Source organism: Petaurus breviceps, unplaced genomic scaffold (genome assembly GCF_028583685.1).
Source record: "Petaurus breviceps papuanus isolate PSGF00001 unplaced genomic scaffold, PetGlider_PUasm1.0 151, whole genome shotgun sequence".
NCBI lineage: Eukaryota > Metazoa > Chordata > Mammalia > Diprotodontia > Petauridae > Petaurus > Petaurus breviceps.
In genome coordinates this window covers 16,348,185-16,366,203 of record NW_027185712.1, presented here as the reverse complement: position 1 = coordinate 16,366,203, position 18,019 = coordinate 16,348,185, and the positions used below count along the sequence as shown (strand labels likewise).

The window sequence follows — 18,019 nt, the reverse complement described above, 5'->3', positions numbered from 1 at the left end:
GAACTCTGGAACTGGAATAGCAGAGACCTGGCTTTGAGTCTTTGATCACATGCTTAGTAGAAGTGAAACCGTGTGTATGTCTCTGAAGTTTTGCAAGATTCTACAGCATGTAGCAATTGTGAGGATTTGCAGTTTACTGCTATTTTGTCGAGTTTGATGAAACAGTGTATGTAAAGTTCTTTGTAAACCTTAAAACACCCTCTCTGCTAATATAATGATTATAATTGTTATTGGCAGAGAGGCATTCAATTCATTCAGTCTTTCCTTCTGTCATACCTAGCACTCTAGTTCTTTCAGCTTCCCTTTCCCTAGTATTGACAATGGAAAGCAAAATTGACTTTGTCCTTTATTTTTTCTATCTTTGATTGTACTACTCAACTATGTGATTTACCTCTAAACCTTCGTTTCCTTCGTTCTTTTTTAAAAGGTGGGTGGTGATACTTGCCTCTAACACTTTTGACACCTGAGGTACCAAACTGTTATGAGTCAGTCAGTAAACACTTATTATCAATTATTTGTGTTCTCCTCCTATGTCTCCCCTCTTCAGGTTGCTATTAGGGAAGCTTCCTTGGAGGAGTATGGGGGAGGAACTCACCTGGGGCAGCCTCAGAGGAAGTTTGCCTTTTGGGAACCTTTTCTTCTTGCTAACTTAAACCCTAGTTCTTGCTAACTAGTTTCTGTTCTATAAAAACAGTGGAAGTGTTGTCATAATGTACGGGTAACACTGAACACTGTTTAAAGAAGCATTAATTGGAATTTTTATTCCCTCTAAAATCAGTGTTCCCCAAGGATCCGTGCCCCAGTTTTTGTTGTTGTTGTTTTTGCTTTTTGGAGGGGGAAGGCAGGGCAATTGGGGTTAAGTGACTTGCCCAAGGTCACATGGCTAGTTTTGTGTTAAGTGTCTGAGGCCAGATTTGAACTCAGGTCCTCCAAACTCCAGGGTCAGTGCTTTATTCACTGAGCCACCTAGCAGCTCCCCCCCCCCCCGCCTGTTTTAACTGATACTTGCATTGCCCAGAAAAGAACTTTTGTAAAATATTATATGTGAATTGTTAATGATTTTCATCCTTGTGGTGTGGGATATTTAATTTTAAGACAGTTCTCTCTTAACCTTTCAGTAGTTTTTAGGTAGCTGTTACCTAAAAGACATATGTATTAGTTATGTTTCCTGAAACATAAGTGAACTTTTGTTTCATTTTCTGTAAAATGAGATTGAACTTGATGATGTGTGGCCCCTCTCTAATAACAAATCCTATGATTCTTCAGCAGAAATGGTGAGAAAGCTTCAGATTCTCATTCTGCCCTCTAATCATTTATATTATCAATGACAAAAATAATTTCAAATTGTATTAAGCAGAGGTTTTACTCATTGTGATGTCTCAGGCCTATGTCATTCCAGGATATCCTTCCTTTGTTCTTCTCCCTGGGCTCTATTGAATTGGAGTAGACAACCTTATTCTATTCAATTCAATATACATTTATTAAGCACCTCCAGGATTTTGAGTTGCAAAGCAAAGAGAGAGGTAGCATATCAATAGAATATGCTCAGATAATGGAATTTAAGACTTCATAAGCATGCAAACTGCATATGATTGTAAGATCCAAGAGTATGATAATAAATACAAGTTTGTTTGGATGGGTGAGTAGTAGTAGTAGGATCAGGAAAGGCTTCATGTAAAAAGGTGATGCTTGGGCTACTTCTTGAAGGAAAAGAGGGATACTGAGGCAGAGGCAAAGTGGGAGTGCATTCAAATTATGAGAAAAGGCCAAGGCAAAGGCAGGGAGACAGGAGAGGGAACATATGAGGAACAACAAGAAGGCCAGTTTGGCTGGATCTCAAGATGAAGAACAAGTGTACAGTGAATGAGTCTAGAAAGATAATTAGGGTCTAGATTGTGAAGGACTCTAAAGTTAAACAGAAGGCTTTATATTTAATTTTAGAGGCAGCAGAAGTTTATTGAATAGGGGAGTGACATAGTTAGATTTGTGTTTAAGTAAAATCTTTTTGACTGGTATGTAAAGGATCCACTTGATTGGGGGATGAAATCCAATTAGGAGGCCTTTGTTGTAATCCAAGGTTAATAAGGGCCTGAACTAAAATGATGCTTGTGTGACTAATGAAAAAGCATTAGACGTGAGAGTTGTTGTAAAGGTAGAAATGGCAAGATTTGCAACTGTGACCGGATACATGGAATGAAGAAGAGTGATACTGGAAAACTGGAAGAATAGTGGTGCCTTCAACACAAAGAAAAGTTTGGAAGAGGTTTAGGAAGAAGGATAATGAGGGGATTTTTAGACATAGTGAATTTGAGATGTTTTGGAGAAATTCATTCAGAAGTATCCTGTAGGTGGTTAGTGATATGAGACTGAAGCTCAGAGGAGAGAGAGAGGCTGGGACTGGAGACATAGAACTTTGAAAGATATAGTAGAGTCCTTAGGAGGCTGTCCTTGGAGTAGTCGCATTTTTGTCTCATCCTCTTTTTTTGCACTTCTGTTTTAGGTGTTTCTTTGGTTTCAGCATTTTCTATCTTTTTATACTCTCTGTTCCTATTCTTAGTGTATCTTGCTCTCGGCCAGTTTCTGTTGATAGCTTTTTATGACTAAGGTGGTTTTTTAATTCAGTTTGTCTCCTTGTTATTAAATCCTTGTTCACTTAAATCAATTGAACTTCTCTTTGAAATTATTGTAGTCACAGTTGCTGTCCTTTTCAACAGACTCTTTTCTGAGCAAGTATGGTTCCAGAACAGTTTTTCATCTGATGAAATTGCCAAAGTTTACCCACTTTTACCATATTAAGATGTGAGCAAATTAAATGTCCCAGGATTTAATCAGAATAAAGACAGACTGACTCTTCAATTAATATATATTAATGCTTTGGTTCCAGTAAAATAAAACTTTTGGTGACTGGAAAACAAATTCAAAAAATTTTTTTATTTAAGTCAAGTTAAACATATATTACTTGCAAAAGTGAATTTCTGATAAACAAAGATGTTTGAATGTCCACAAATTTTTTTTCCCAGAAACTCAAGCTTATTCAAATATGGTAAAATTGTACTACTCTGTTGCTAAAAATGGAAACCTGTTACTTTTTAGAGAGTATTTTGCCCTCTACCTGGCTGTTACCTCAATTTTTTAAAAAATGAAATTTGTAATTGATTTTTTAAAATCTTCTTTTGATTTTTTAAATTTTTATGGAAAAGGTATTATATGAGAATCTCAGCCTTAAAATTGGAATTTTGAATGTTATTTGTGTGCAGAATTTTATAAAAATTGAAGGCATTTAGGACAGTTTGGGGGGAAAATTTCAGTTGGTATGTTCTACAGAAGTTGCCATTGTCCAAGGTGATGATGATTCAGCATAATTTTTGTGGGCATTGTAGTAAACTCTTTCCCAAGCTATATTTTATTTTGAGGCCTTGCTTGTAGATATTTTAAAGTCATTCTCTTCTTCCAGTGTTATATCTCTCTGTGACTGTAATAGTCTTTTCATGATAGTCTTTTTGTTTCTCATTCTTCCAGCATACTTCCTGACTTTGGCCTTTATTTTAAGGCCTGGTTCTGCAGAAGGTTTGGGCTGGTCCTGCTTCTACTTTTTTGGGAGTATTGAATGTTGTGTTATTCCAGGATCTCAGAACACCCTAGGCTGGGGGAGACCTGTAAGCTTTCAGTGCTCTTAGAGTGGTCTGATCAAGGCAAAGTCTGATTTCTGCACTCCTGGTCTAAGCTCTGCAAATTCCTGACCTGAGTTTGAGTTTGAGAATTTGAACTTTTGGAATTCCAGTGGACTGCTGCTGAACTCAGCCATTAACAGCCAACTTGAAAGATCTGCTGGTTCAAAGTGATAGAAATGCTGCCTCCCCTTAAGTCTAGAATTACTGCCCTAGTTATTCTGCAGCAAGTTTCACAGGACATTGGAACTGAGACCAGCTCCATTATGGGTCTGAGTCACATAGTAGCTGTTCAAATTCCTTCTACAAAGCTTAAGACCCAGGACTGCTTCTTACTTTATAATGACAGCCCAAGACATAACTCTCTTCAGGCTACCCTAAATCAGTGACTCAAAACTGGGTAGGGAGCACCCCTCTGTGCTAGATCTTGGACCTCTGCTTGCCTTGATACACAGTCTTTGGGCTGAAATGCGTGCAGCATATTCCTATCTAGACCCTGTCCTAAGACCTCTTTGTTTGGCTTCATATGCTGATTTGGCTTGAAAAATTAATCACTGTGATTTTTCCTTGAATTTCCTCATTAGGATCTTATCTGCTATGTCTTCTAGATCTATTTGGAGGTGTGGGAGGTGAGGCAAGGGAGTTTGATATACTTCTTCCTGCTATTCTACCATCTTGAGTCTGCCTCTCCAAAGTACATTTTTTCCAAGATATCCTAGCATAAATTCTTGTGTTTCATTGTGTTAATGATAGAAGAAGTAAAGAGTTTTTAGTGTACCTTACAATTCAAGACATTGATAAGAAATGTAAGGAATAACTTTTCTGGAGGGTAAGAAAATCACTTGGGAGACTTGTTTTGATCTTTGACTTACAAATTAGTTTTACAAACAGGTAGTTGTAAAGCATGGTGGTGGTGCACTCCTTATGAGAAAGATAAAAGGTACTAAACAAATAAAATAACCTAAGGGACTTTCTCAAGAAAACTAGGTTCACAAATATTTCATAAAGTCAGGATACCATCTGCATCTGTAGTTCTGTGTGTGTGTGCGTGTGCGTGCGTGTGTGTGTGTGTGTGTGTGTGTATGTGTATCACAGTAACGTTTGGAAAAGATTAGTTTTGTTCAGTAGATTTTAAGAAGGTCAAGATAATAGATCTAGCGTCTAAAGATATCTTAGAGGCCCTTTTTATTTACCGATAAGGAAACTAAAGGCCAAAGATATAAAATGATTTGCCCAAAGCCATACCCAGGTAGTGAGCATCAGAGTTAGGATTTGAACCTAGCTCTTCTGTTTGCTTAGAAGCAGCTCTTTTTTCCACTGTACTAGGCTCTCTCCTTGCTGTTGTGGTTGTGGTTGTTCAGTCCTGTCCAACTCTTTGTGACCTCATTTGGGGCTTTCTTGGCAAAGATGCTATAGTGGTTTGCTCTTTCCTTCTCTAACTCATTTTCCAGATGAAGAAATTGAGGCACACAGGGTTAAGTGATTTGCCCAGGGTCACACAGCTAGGAAGGGGGTCTGAGGGCCATTTTTTGAATTCAGGAAGATGAGCCTTCCTGACTCCAGGCCCAGTGCTCTATCCTCTGTGCCACCTAGCTGCTCCCATCCTTGCTAGAAAGTGTATTATCATTTTAGAAAGATTGTCTGTCTGTAGAAACAAAAGGTAAGAAGTTAGTTTGGAAAAACTGGTTTCTGAAAGATGATGGGTAATGAAGAGTTTAATATTTCTTTAAAGTTTTATTGATGCCTTTTGTTATTTCACAGCCACTGCCACCCATTTTCTTCCCCCCCCATCATTTTCTTTATGTTATTCATGCATTAATTATGACTTTCTTGTAGTCTTCTTAGTCTAAGTTCTGACTTGATTTGCTTATTTTATTTTTTTAAATGGAAATCCTATTTATATAATAAGAGTTAGAAAAAAAAGAGTAGAAACATGAAGGCATTTAATAGTCAGCAATAATTTCTGTGCTGGTCATTGTGTTAACTGATAGGAATACAAAGGCAAAAAGGAAAGAATCTTTATCCTTAGAGAGCCTATATTCTATTGGATTCAGTTTTTACTTTAGAAAAAAGTTTAGGTAAAAGGAAAGTATTAATTTGGAGATATAACCATTTATTTCTCAGAGAGCAGTCTTTTTTTTTTTTTTTGAAGTAGATACTGTATGGAAAGATCAAATCTCAAGTGTTTTATTTACTAAATACAGCGCAGATTCTGGGAGATTTTCTTTTTCAGACAATTATTTCTAGTGTAAAAAATGCTTTCAAGAAGTCATGTTTCGGGGGGCAGCTAGGTGGCGCAGTGAGTAGAGCATTGGCCCCGGAGTCAGGAGGACCTGAGTTCGGTTCCGGCCTCAGACACTTAACACCCACACAAAAATACTAGCCGTGTAACCTTGGGCAAGTTACTTAACCCCAGTTGCCCTCCAAAAAGCAAAAAAAAAAAAAAAGTCATGTTTCTAATATCTAAAAAAGGGAAGGCTTAACCTTTGAGATAGATATTTTATTCCAACAGGGTCACCAAATCATACCTCTGAATTTTCCCAGTCCAACTCCTGTCAGAAATAGGAATCTTATCTGAAACATCCTTGACAAGTGATTACTAGCCACCACTTGAAAATTTCAACATGTGAAGAATTCAGTATTTTCAAGAACTGCCAGTTCCATTTTTGAACAATTCTAAGTCTTAGGAAAGTTTCTTTATCTTGAGCTGAAATCTCCCTTCCTATAATCTACCTTCTGGAGACAAAAACAAAACAAAAAACTAGTCATTTTTTCAAATGTTTGAAGATACTTCTAATATCACTTCTTCAACATTCTCAGATCCTTTACTCATCCTCTAATGCAAGGACATGTGTTAACATCCACGTCCTTTCTAAACAGTAACACTCAAGCAACAATATACTTCTTTTAATGCATCTTAAGATCATATTAGCTTTTTACCTGCTATACAATTTTGTACTGTTAACTTTTATTAACCTTGCAACTGCTAAATCTCCCCTTATCTTTTTACTTCTTACTTTACTTATCTTTTATCTTATTTTTAACTCAGTTATAGTCATATTTCTCTACGTCCTATACCTGTACAGTTGGTTTTTTTTAACCCAAGTATAGGATTTCTTACCCTTTCAGATTTTATTAAATTTTAGAAATCGATCTATTTTGTTTTTTAATTCATTGTAATTTCCAAATATACCTGTTTCCCACTTCTTCTCATTTCCATGGATGGTAACTCAAAACCATGTCCTTGTAACAAAAAAATTTAAAAAGGTAAAAAAAATCTTTTAAGTAAATGTATACAACATATCAACCAAGTCTGATAATATATACAGTAAGGGAAGGTGCATTTTCTTATCTTTTCCCTAGGGCCAAGCTTAGTCATTATAATTATACACAGTGTTCAATTTTATTTTCTTTTGTTTATTTCATTTACATTGTTGTAGTCATTGTATGTATATTTTTTCTGATTCTAACTTGACATCAGTCCATATAAGTTTTCCCATGTGTCTCCAAATTTATCACATTGTTTCTTATAGCTCAATGATATTCTTTGATATTCATAAGCTATAGTTTGTGTCCCCATTCCCTAACCTGTGAGTATATATTTTGTCCCTCTTTGAAAATAAAAATTTATTGATGTTTTTTGTTTTTATATTATCTATATTTCCTTCTATGTTCTACCCTCCTCCCTTCCAAAGCAGCATCCCTTATAGCAGTTTGCTTAAAAAGGGAAAGAGAAAGAAAAGGAAAATAATTCAGTAAAATCACTTGATACATTGGAACAAATTTGAACATTATGTGCAACTCCACACTGAAAGGGGGAGGTATCTTTTTATATTTCTCCTTTGAGACTAAGAAGTTCTTTATAATTGCACAACATTCAGTTTTAAATATTTTTGTTGTGGTCCTTTCCATTTACATTTTTGTAGTCATTCTGTATGTTATTTTCCTGGCTCTGCTTATTGCTGTTTGTATCAATTCATGTAAAAACTTTCTATGTTTATTTGTATTTGCTGTGTTTGTTACTCTTACAGCACAAGTAATATTCTATTATACTTATGAAATATAATTTATTTAGCTCTTCTCCAGTTAATGAACATCTACTGTCTTCAGTTCTTTGATACTACAAAAAAGTTTTTGCATAATTTTAATTGCCATCTGCTTTTCTGTGTTTAAGACATAGAGATTGTTAAATCATGTATGTTTTACTTTTCTTGAATTTCTCTGGATATAATTCTTATGTGTTGCTCGTGGAGACAAAATAATGAGGTTTTGGTCACTTTTATCATATGATTACTTTTTTTTGCCCTATTATTGTATTTATTGTAAGCAAATTTTTTTTTTTTTATTCTTAGCCCTATGTGGTCTCCTACTTCTGTAGGTTTGGTTGTAGTGGAGTGGTGGAGCAGTGGGGCCTGGAGGCCAAGGATCACGTTGGTTTTAGACTTTTTTATAAACTTTAACCTGGCTGTTTGGTACTCTAAATATAAAATCCTTGTCCAATGAAATGAATGGCTGTAACTGCTAAAGGATCTGAGTTTGGATTTTGGCTTGTAGGTGTAAAAAATGACTGGGATTTGTAGGGTATGACCAACCATGAGAATGTTTGAGCAGGAGGTGTTGTTCCTCTTCCCAGAGGAGGCTGCAGATGAGGCTGTAAACAATGACAATCTGAGATGGAAAGTGTACAGTTAGAAGGGAGGCAGGCCCCATTTCACAACTCCCTTTTGCTTCAAAGGCTAGCGATTCGGTAAGAGTAAATGCAGTAGGAGATGGAAGGCCTGAGGTCAATGGGAATTTGCTGCTCTGTTCACCAAAGGCTGTCTACATGGGGGTTGGAGATTGCAGGGGGGAGAGGGTCAAGCTGGCTGGCAGTAGGAGGTGGAAGGTACTTTGCAGTGCCAAAGATAGAAGTCCTTTTCTAGCCCCTAGCAGCCTTCTCTCCAAGGACTTGAGCAGCAGTTGATGGAAGGCACAGTCCTCAGAGAAGGTCTTGATTAATTTTTTTTAACCTCAGGCTAGAAATCTTTACCCTCTATTTAAAACAGCAACAACAAACTTTGTATTAGATTTTGTGTTGGTTTTTGTTTTGTTTTTGATCAATCTCTATATATCTGACTAAAATTAAACTTATAATCAATTTAAATTACTAAGTCTTTTTCATGTGCCCTTTGAAAATCCTAAAAATTAGCTTTCTGTGTCCATCCTCCTAGAAAGACTTTCCTATTTACTCTTACTTTGTCTTCTGGTCTAATTTCTTTGCCATACAATTTGAGTACATATTCCCCTAAAGTTTCTAACAGTACTAGGTCTAGACTGTTTCATAATATCTTATATACCCAGCCATTCAACTTCCTAATCACTCTATATCTTCTTCAGTTTTTCGCATCATAGGAATTTATGCTCATATTCTTCATAAGTATTTGTTTTTACTTAGTCTTTGTTTTTCTTCTTACATGTCTAAAGCAAGTTCTCCAACTCTTTTTCCAGGAAATTGTTTGTATTGGGGATTGGAAGCTGGGGAGGAACAGATGAGTAAAGGCTCCAGGAAACAGTATGGTTTGTAGGAGGAAAAAAGGAGTAATTTCCCATTGTAAGGAGGGAGAAGAGGGTCCTCAGCTTTTTTTTTTCTTAATATAAGAGAAGTAGCTAAAAGGCTACATTATAAAAGACTCCCTGTAGTAGGAATCATTTCATTTAGCATTGTTGTTTTATTATCGAATTGTTGTATATTGTCTTAACAATATTTGTAACTTAAGTGAATATGTTTTGTTGTCTATTTAGATACTCTTCAATTATAACCTGTCTGTGCTTTCTCATTTTGTTCAGCTTTTGTCCACATCTTCATATAAATCCAACATAGGGAATCTACCCCATTACGCTGGACACTATCTCCTTTGTTTTCACATATTCCACAACTGTATCAGTGCTATATTCAGACAGTCTATTTAATACTGCATGTTCATAATATGTTTCTTATTCTTTACTTTTTGTTTAGACTTAACTCTTACCAACCATATATTTCCAGGATGAGGTCTTTTATGACACAAAAAAATAATTTATATTATAAATATATTTAAGAAACAAATAACTTTTATAATTATTATATAATGTATTATGTTATATATTATATTCTATATTCTGTAAAATATATAATTAATATGTTATATATACTATACATTTACTACATATACTATAATACATTATATATAATTATATAACTAATTAAATATTTAATGATTAAATATATAAGTAAATATAAATGTCGTCATTGTTAATTTGCTAGTGAGCTTATTGTCAATATTTAAAATCTTAAGAGATTATGGGTTTGGGGGGGGGGGTTGGTTGTTTTTTAGAGGAGGGATGCAGGGTAGTTGGGGTTAAGTGACTTGCCCAAGGTCACAGGCTAGTTTTTGTGTTAAGTGTCTGAGGCCGGATTTGAACTCAGGTCCTCCTGACTCCAAGGCTGGTGCTCTATTCACTGTGCCACCTAGCCGCCTGATTATGGTTTTTCTTGAGGTTCTATTAGTCTTAATTTCCCCAACTAAATTAAAAACTTATGGGGGAGGAGACTGTCTTATATGTGTATCTTTTTTTTTTTGGAGGCAGAAGACAAGGCAATTGGGGTTAAGTGACTTGTCCAAAGTACACAGCTAGTAAGTGTGCCAAGTGTGAAGCCACAGTTGAACTCAGGCTCTCCTGACTCCAGGGCTCTATTCACTGCACCACCTAGCCGCCCCAATATGTATATCTTTTGTTAACACCTAGTATATGCTAGGTCCTTAGACTAGAGTTTAATAAGTAAATGTTTTCTTGAATTTTTTTGTTTTTCTGATATTTAGGTTACATTTTCTAACCAAAATATATGTCTCACTTTTTATAGGCTATGGTGGTGCCTCTCTTTAGATTTTGGGTGAAAGTTTACAATGTTATTTATAATTATGTAAATGCTTGCTAATTTGAAAAGATCATTTGAGGGTAATGGCAAATTTTCCATAATAATAGACAGATGCTTACCAGAAAGGGTGGCAGTATTGTCAGCTTAAAATAATTCAATTTTTTTCCTTCATAAGTTTAATGTAATAAGGCTACCTTAAATTATAACAGTACTTAACATTTATATAGCATTTCAAGATTTGAAAAATACTTACATTATCTTATCTTATTGCATATCACAACAACCTTGTGAGGTAGATGTTACTATTATGCCCATTTTGCAGATGGAGAAACTGAACATGAAGTGACTTGCCCAAGGTTGCTAATTAGTAAAATTAATGTGTCTGAGCAAGAATTTGAACTCAACTCCAAGTAGAGTATTATAAATATACTCTATTACCTAATATCCTATGGCCTGTAAATTTCCTGTAATTGTAAGGGTTCCAGGAGTTGGTAAGAACATTTAGCATTTTCATTTTGATCTTTAGTGCCAATAAAATATTCACTATTTAGATAAATAAATGTACCAAATTTGTTGTATTTGTTTCCTTAGCATCTAACAGTGTTTTTCAAATGTATGAGATGTCATTATGATTAATAAAATAGTATTTCTTTTAAAAGAGCTATTCAGTAACATTTTGTCTTCATTTCTTTAAAGAAAGAATTTTCAACTTCTCTTCATTCTGTGATTAAAATAATAGATTCTTGTAATCATCCTCATGTATTTTGTTGATCAGCTTTTCCTGATAGAACAGCTATCTAGTGAGAAATCTCCTGAACAAAAAGAATAAGGAACCCCTAATCTAAAAGTGTACTGTTAATCAACAAACATTTATCAAGTGCCTATTATATGCTAGGCACTGTGCAAAGAGCTAGGGATACAAATACAGAAATAAAACCTTTCTGGCTCTCAAGGAGCTTACATTTTATTGGGAGGAAGTAAACAGCAATATTTATACAAGTATATACAAAGTAAATGTAAAACTATCAGGGGAGCAGCTGGGGGAATCAGAAGAGGTGTTAGTAAAGTCTTATGTTACAATTTTTTTTTTCTAGATGTAAAACAAAGGTATATCCAGATAATCTTCCTACAACAAGTGTGGTGATTGTCTTCCACAATGAGGCTTGGAGTACACTTCTAAGAACTGTCCATAGTGTAATAAACCGATCACCAAGACACATGCTAGAAGAAATCGTTCTGGTAGATGATGCAAGTGAAAGAGGTAAATCAAAAATATAAATACTAGTAATGTACCATATGAGAGAAGAATGCATTTTGCCAATGGTAGTAGCTTTTCCTTTTCCTTTGTTTTAAACTTTTGTATGAAATTTCTTTTTGTTTCCGAATTCCATAGTCATTTAAATAGTATGTCAAAGGAGGAAAAACCTCCCCTTTATTAACTCCATGATCACTTCATTTAATTAGCATTCACAATTTTAATACATTTTCTACTGGCAAGTCTTAATCTTACATTTTAAAGGAATTAGTACTGCATTATATAATATCATTGAAATGCAAGGGATTTTTAAGAATTACAGTTTTCTTAGGATGCTGGTTATGGCAAGCTTATAGCCTTTACTTGGGGAAGAGATTATACATAACTGTTAATTTACACAACCTGGGCAGGAAAATAGGAGGCTTCAGCAAACCCTAGGTCAGTCCTGGAGAACTTGGGCACCTGGATCAGCCCTGTTCTACCTCGTGCCTGCCACCTTAGCCATAGTAATTCATATTTTTCTTACATTTCTTCCCACTTGCTTCCAGCATAGTAGGTTCTGAAATTCCTATTCTATAGTGAAAAAATTCCCTTTATTCTTGTCAAATTCTTCTTATAAATCATTCCATCTAATTACTTTCACTGAGCCCTGTTTTCCTCCAACAGCACAGAGTCCCTGACCATCCTCTCTAACACTGTTCTGCCTTCATTTAACTTTTGTATCACCTTCCTTTTTTTTCCCATCCCAAAACACTGGTCCTAGAGAGAGAGTTGGAATATTCCTTTCTCCTCCTTACTACCATTTTCAGACTCCGTCTTTGCCAGACATCATCGACACCTTCTCTTTTGAAGATGCTTCATTTAAAATGCTTCACTCCATACATATTAGGGTGGCTGTTATCCATTAACCCTCATGTCATTATCCCTTTTTTCCCCAGTTTTTTGCATAATTTAACTTTCCTTTACCCCCATTCCTGACCTTATACTAAGGAACTTCAGTGTTCATGTTAGTACTTCTTTAAATGGTATGATCTCCCAAATCCTCATTCTCAGATCTTGTGGCTACATCCTCTACTCCATCTCAACTGCACACAGGGATGGTTACACCTTGAATTTCAATATTATCCAATAACATTCCTTATCTTTGATAAAAAAAATTTTTAAAACTGACATTCCTATATCTGACCTTAAGGTATAATTAATGCCTTTCCTGTGTACCACCCCTCCCAAATCTATTCTTCACTTTCATTGTACCTTTCTTATACAATGTCATCCTATTCTTAGGGATACGTTTCTTAAAGAATAGGTAATAGTGCCAAGGGAGAATCTGGAAGTAGTGGTGGGGAGCAAGTAGTATTCATCTTTTTCTGTAGAACCAGAGTGTTGAGGGAAGAGGAGGTGACAGAGGTAGAAACAGTGGTAGAAAAGATGATGAGGGATACTGTGCCTTTGTTTTCCCCCCTTCCCAGTTCTGACACTATAATTCACCAGTTTATCTCCACATTATCCTTTCAAATCCCTCACCACTTTATTGTTGTTCATCCTTTGCAGAACCCCAGCTCTGGACTGCTCTCTTTTGCTCCTATTCACATGCTGCTGGATGGAGTTATAGGGCATCATAAAACCATGCTGGGGCACAATACAAATTTATCTTATGCTACTTCAGCTGGCTCCTTCCTGCTATAAGACAGTCCTTTAGTTCCTCCTTAACGGATTCCCTGTCTTCCCCACAAACACTATTCCAAATTTTCTCTTTATTCTTGAAGCCTCTGCTACCTCCTTCTCACTCTACCTTCTCAGCTGAGAACCTAGTCTTTTAATTTACTGAGAAAATTGAGACCATTCCCAATGGGCTCTCTCTTCTCTTTCCTGTATCTCTAAACTCACTGACATCATCCGTACTTTATTCTTCTTTCCCACAGTCTTTGATAATGAAGTTAGTCTTTCTGCCCAGGCCAGTCCCTGTCCATGGAACCTTGATCCCACCTCCTCCTGTCTTCTTCAGAGAATTACTCCCTTAGTTTTTTTAACTTTGTTTTTTTTTTTTAACTTTTCTTCCCTCATTTCTTACCTAGCCTTACTGAATGGGCGTTGTCTCAGTCATACTGAGATCTTGGAAAGACCTTAGTTTAAAAGGACCAAGGTCTCCCATTGCATCCAGGGCTATCTCCAGTCGTCCTGATCTTAATCTGGCCACAGGACCCAGATGGCTGAAGAGGAGAAAGTGAGGCTGGTGACTTTGCATAGCTTTCCATTACTTAAATCCAATTCACTTGCATGTCATGGAATGACCTTCCTGATGTCATTGTCCTTTTTGAGAAGGAAAGACAAACAATAATGACTCCTAGTCATCCCCTCCTTCTTGCCTTTCTGATCTTTTACTCCTTCCTGTCTACTTGTTTTTCCTGCTTTATTCAAATGTACTCAGATCTCCCTTAACCTTAAAAAATATTCACTAGAACCCCTTACCACTTTTTCAGGCTGCCATTTTATATCTTTCTTCCATTTCCTAACTAAATGCCCAGTTAGTCAGTAAATATTTAGTAAGTTTTATTGTGTGCCAGACACTGTGCTTACAGTGGAGAGACAAGGAAAGGTAAAAGACAGGCCCTGTCTTCAAGGAGTTCACAGTCTAATGGGGGATACAACTTGCACACAATTATGTACAAACAAGGAACAGAGGGAAAGCACTAGAATTAAGGGAGATCAGGAAAGACTTCCTGTAAAAGGTGGAATTTTTGGTGAGTCTTGAAGGAAGTCAGAAGCCAGGAGAACATAGTTTGAGGGAAATTATTCTAAGCATGGGGATAGCCAATGAAAATTCCTGGAGTCAAGACCTCTGGGTCGCATGAGCAACAAGATGAAGGACTAGACATTTACTCTGATCCCTGCAACCTCTCACAGCTCTCCAAAAATAGAAATTATGTGCCAAAGATAAAACAGCTTAAGCTCTCTCCATGTTCTAGTGTATTCAGAATAAAAAAGTTTTAAAAAAAACAGTCATGAACTGACACCTACCCTGAGTTCACTTAGCACCCCTTTCCTACCTCCTGTGCTACCAGCAGTGAGACTACACTAAGGCCCAAGGACCTGACACATGAGTTTGCAACAAAACCTAATCCCATATTCCAGTTCCCCCTCCTTGTTTCCAGTGACTTGGAGACCTTAGATTCAGGCTACAGAAGTTTGCTTGGGCCACAACAAATAGCCAGTTCAGCATCAGCCCTTCAGGAGCAAAAGCTTCCTGGGGGCCATGATAGATAGCCAATGCATGACAGATAATCCTGTTGCATCAGTGCTGCAAACTGTGAACTGTGAATGCAGAGAACCAAGGAAGACAGAGAGTGGGACAGGACAGTATGTATTGGGGTTAGCAGGGAGAGAAGAGGGGGATGCCATGTAGCACTTGACTAAATCTGAGGGAGAGACCTCAGCATCCAGCTGGGGCCAGTTCTGTTCATATAAAAGTCATTTGGGGCAGATTCCTATGCTGGTAAACAATGAATTGCCCAGCATGGGGGTGAGGGAGAGGTGGTACATGAAACACTTTGAAATATAGCATCCATGGAAACCACCATCTGAAGGAAGAGAGTCAGAAAGTGAACAATAAGGGAAAATTAGGGGTGCAAAGACTAAAATTACCAAAGATCTAAGGAAAAAGAAAATTCATACTTTGAATGTAAGCGGATAAATCAACAGAGAAAACATTAACAGAAGGTAATATGCCTTCCAGATCTAGTAAGTGAGATCAGTTATCAATAAATACTGTAAAACAAAGGAAAATAACTTGAACACTTGATGAGACAGAGGACCCTGTGGAATGTAAGGAGAGGATGGAACCATAGCACACCGTTCCAGAGCGGTTCAAAAGAGAAATGAAAATTCTAAGAGCAGTATTTATGGCCTGCACAGCAAAACTAATGGGCAAAATAGAAAAGCTGAAATCTGCAATGGCAAGTCTTACTGGAAAAAAAAAACAGTAGACTGGAAATGCGAATACATAGAAGTAAAGGACAATCTAGAAGGAGAGAAGCAAAGACAATAAAATAAAAGAAAAGTATGATCGCTATACAAGCAAAACATACTGAGATCAAAGATGATGCATAGAGATGTGAGAATCATAAATCTTTCAGAAGAAGACAACAAAACAAAAAACATTAACACTATAATGTAGAAAATAAGCGAACTCAACTGAGAAAATGAAATGCCCAATTGAAAGAATTCATCATTTGCCTCCAGGAAAAAAAAAAACTCAAGGCTGCACACTCTTAAGACACATAGCAGCTAAATTTAACAGTTCAATTCAGAAACAAATTCTCCAAGTGATCAAGAGAAAGATCTTCAACTGCAAAGGAAAGGAAATTTGAATAACATGAGACTATTCTCCACCCACCAGAAAATGCAGAAAGAAATGGAATAATGTGTTCCAAAGAGCAATGGAGCTCAGGATGCAGCCCAGGATAACAAATTGGAGCATAACCATAAATGAAAATAGATGGGTCTTCAATGATGAAGAGACATTTAAAATAACTGTAGAAAGAAAAGCAGAATTGGAGAGAGTATTTGCTTCTCAAACACCAGAAACAACACAAATGCAGTAGAATTGAATAAGTGCAGCATCCAAGGACACCAAGAAAAACAGTGACAGCAAAAGCAGTAGGAGACTTCTTCGTAAATGAAGACAAGGAGAAAGGGGTAAAGGTTGCAGCTTGGTGGAGATAACAGTGAAGAAGCAGGCCTGAGGCATTATGGACAGAACCTGGCAACACCCTGTCTAGAGATGAATCAGTGTTTGATTGTGTAACTATATAACAACATGAGAAGGTACATGAAAGAAGGGAGGAGATCAGGGATATATAAAGGAATGTGTGACGTGTCCAGGTCGAATAGAGAGCTAATAATGAAGTAAAGGTGATCCCCATGGTCTCACTAGGAGAAGAGCCTACAAAGGAAACAGCTAAGTAGAGGGAAGGATTGAAAAAATGGAAGGGGAAGGAAGAAGGCCTTGCTTTGGTGGTAAGAGGAAGTTCCATTGGTGAATACTATAGATGAAGAAGAGAAATGGTCTGTGAAAGGAAATAGAGATAGTATACTGAGTTTTGTCTAGTGTTTGAAAAGACTACTTTTTCTGCCTCGGGAGTGGGGGAGTTAGAACTCTTGGGGGCAACTGGAGCATGGGGGAATAGGAGGCTGTGGACCCTGGGCAGAGATTTTGAGGCAAAATGGGGGAAAAAAATAAGGGTAGAAGATATAGATAGGTGTTTTGACTACATAATCAAGGATGTTGTTGGGGAGAGGCCCTATCATGGGGCAGTGTCCTCTCTGATAATTGCAATAATTGGCATTGTTGGGAGTGAGGCATAGCTGTACAGGGCAGTAGTAGAAATTGCATTGAGGAGAAAGTCTAGAATGGATACCTTGGATGTTTTAATTGCATCATGAATACAGAGAAGAGAGACTAGATAATTGTAAACATCATGAATCAAAGAAAGAGGGTCTAAAGTAGACAGAAAAGATGGATAATAAAGAGAGAGAGAAATCCTTTTTGGAAGGAGTGCAGAACAAATGAAATTTTTAAAAAGCTAATGAATAGGACTGATTGAAGGGGGAGGAAAGGGAAATCTACTTGACTGACAGGAAAAAGGGGGTAGGGGGAATCAGATATAACCAGATTAAAGTAGGAGAGAAAAAGGAACTAATATTCAAGATCCCAAAAGGAAAAGGGTAATAAACGAGAGGAGGGGAGATCAGAGGTGATGGAGAGAGACCCAGTGGGAATATGGCCAACTTTATTTTTAAAATTATTTTAAATATTTTTATTTATTATATATTATTAAATAATTATTTATATATTATATATAATTAATATGTTATACATTAATAATATAATATTAAAATAATTTTTAAAATTAGATAAATAACTGAAGTACAGTGTTTATAGCAGAAGGGGCGGGGGGGGGGGAAAAAACCAAGGCTTGAAAAAAATTCAAGCCTGATGGGAGAAAATAGAAATTTCTCAATATTAAATATGAATGACTTAATTCAGAAAAATGAAAAAGAGTGACAGATTGGATAAGAGAACTAAAAACTGGTTTTCTGAAAAAACTAATAAAATCAATAAACTTTTAGTTTAATCTGATTAAGAAGAAAGCAGAAAATCAAATTAGTAAATGAAATCACAACAAAAGCAAGAAGAAACTA

General features: G+C 36.4%; 1 protein-coding gene across 4 annotated transcripts in view; it reads left to right on the top strand.

The window, feature by feature from the left end:
* GALNT1 (polypeptide N-acetylgalactosaminyltransferase 1) overlaps positions 1–18,019 on the top strand; it is a 208,742-nt gene that overhangs the window by 112,885 nt on the left and 77,838 nt on the right. For all 4 annotated transcript variants that reach the window (XM_069075957.1, XM_069075954.1, XM_069075952.1 and 1 more), the window contains exon 4: positions 11,658–11,824. In XM_069075957.1, coding sequence (XP_068932058.1) covers positions 11,658–11,824 — 167 coding nt within the window. The remainder of the gene's footprint in view (positions 1–11,657; positions 11,825–18,019) is intronic.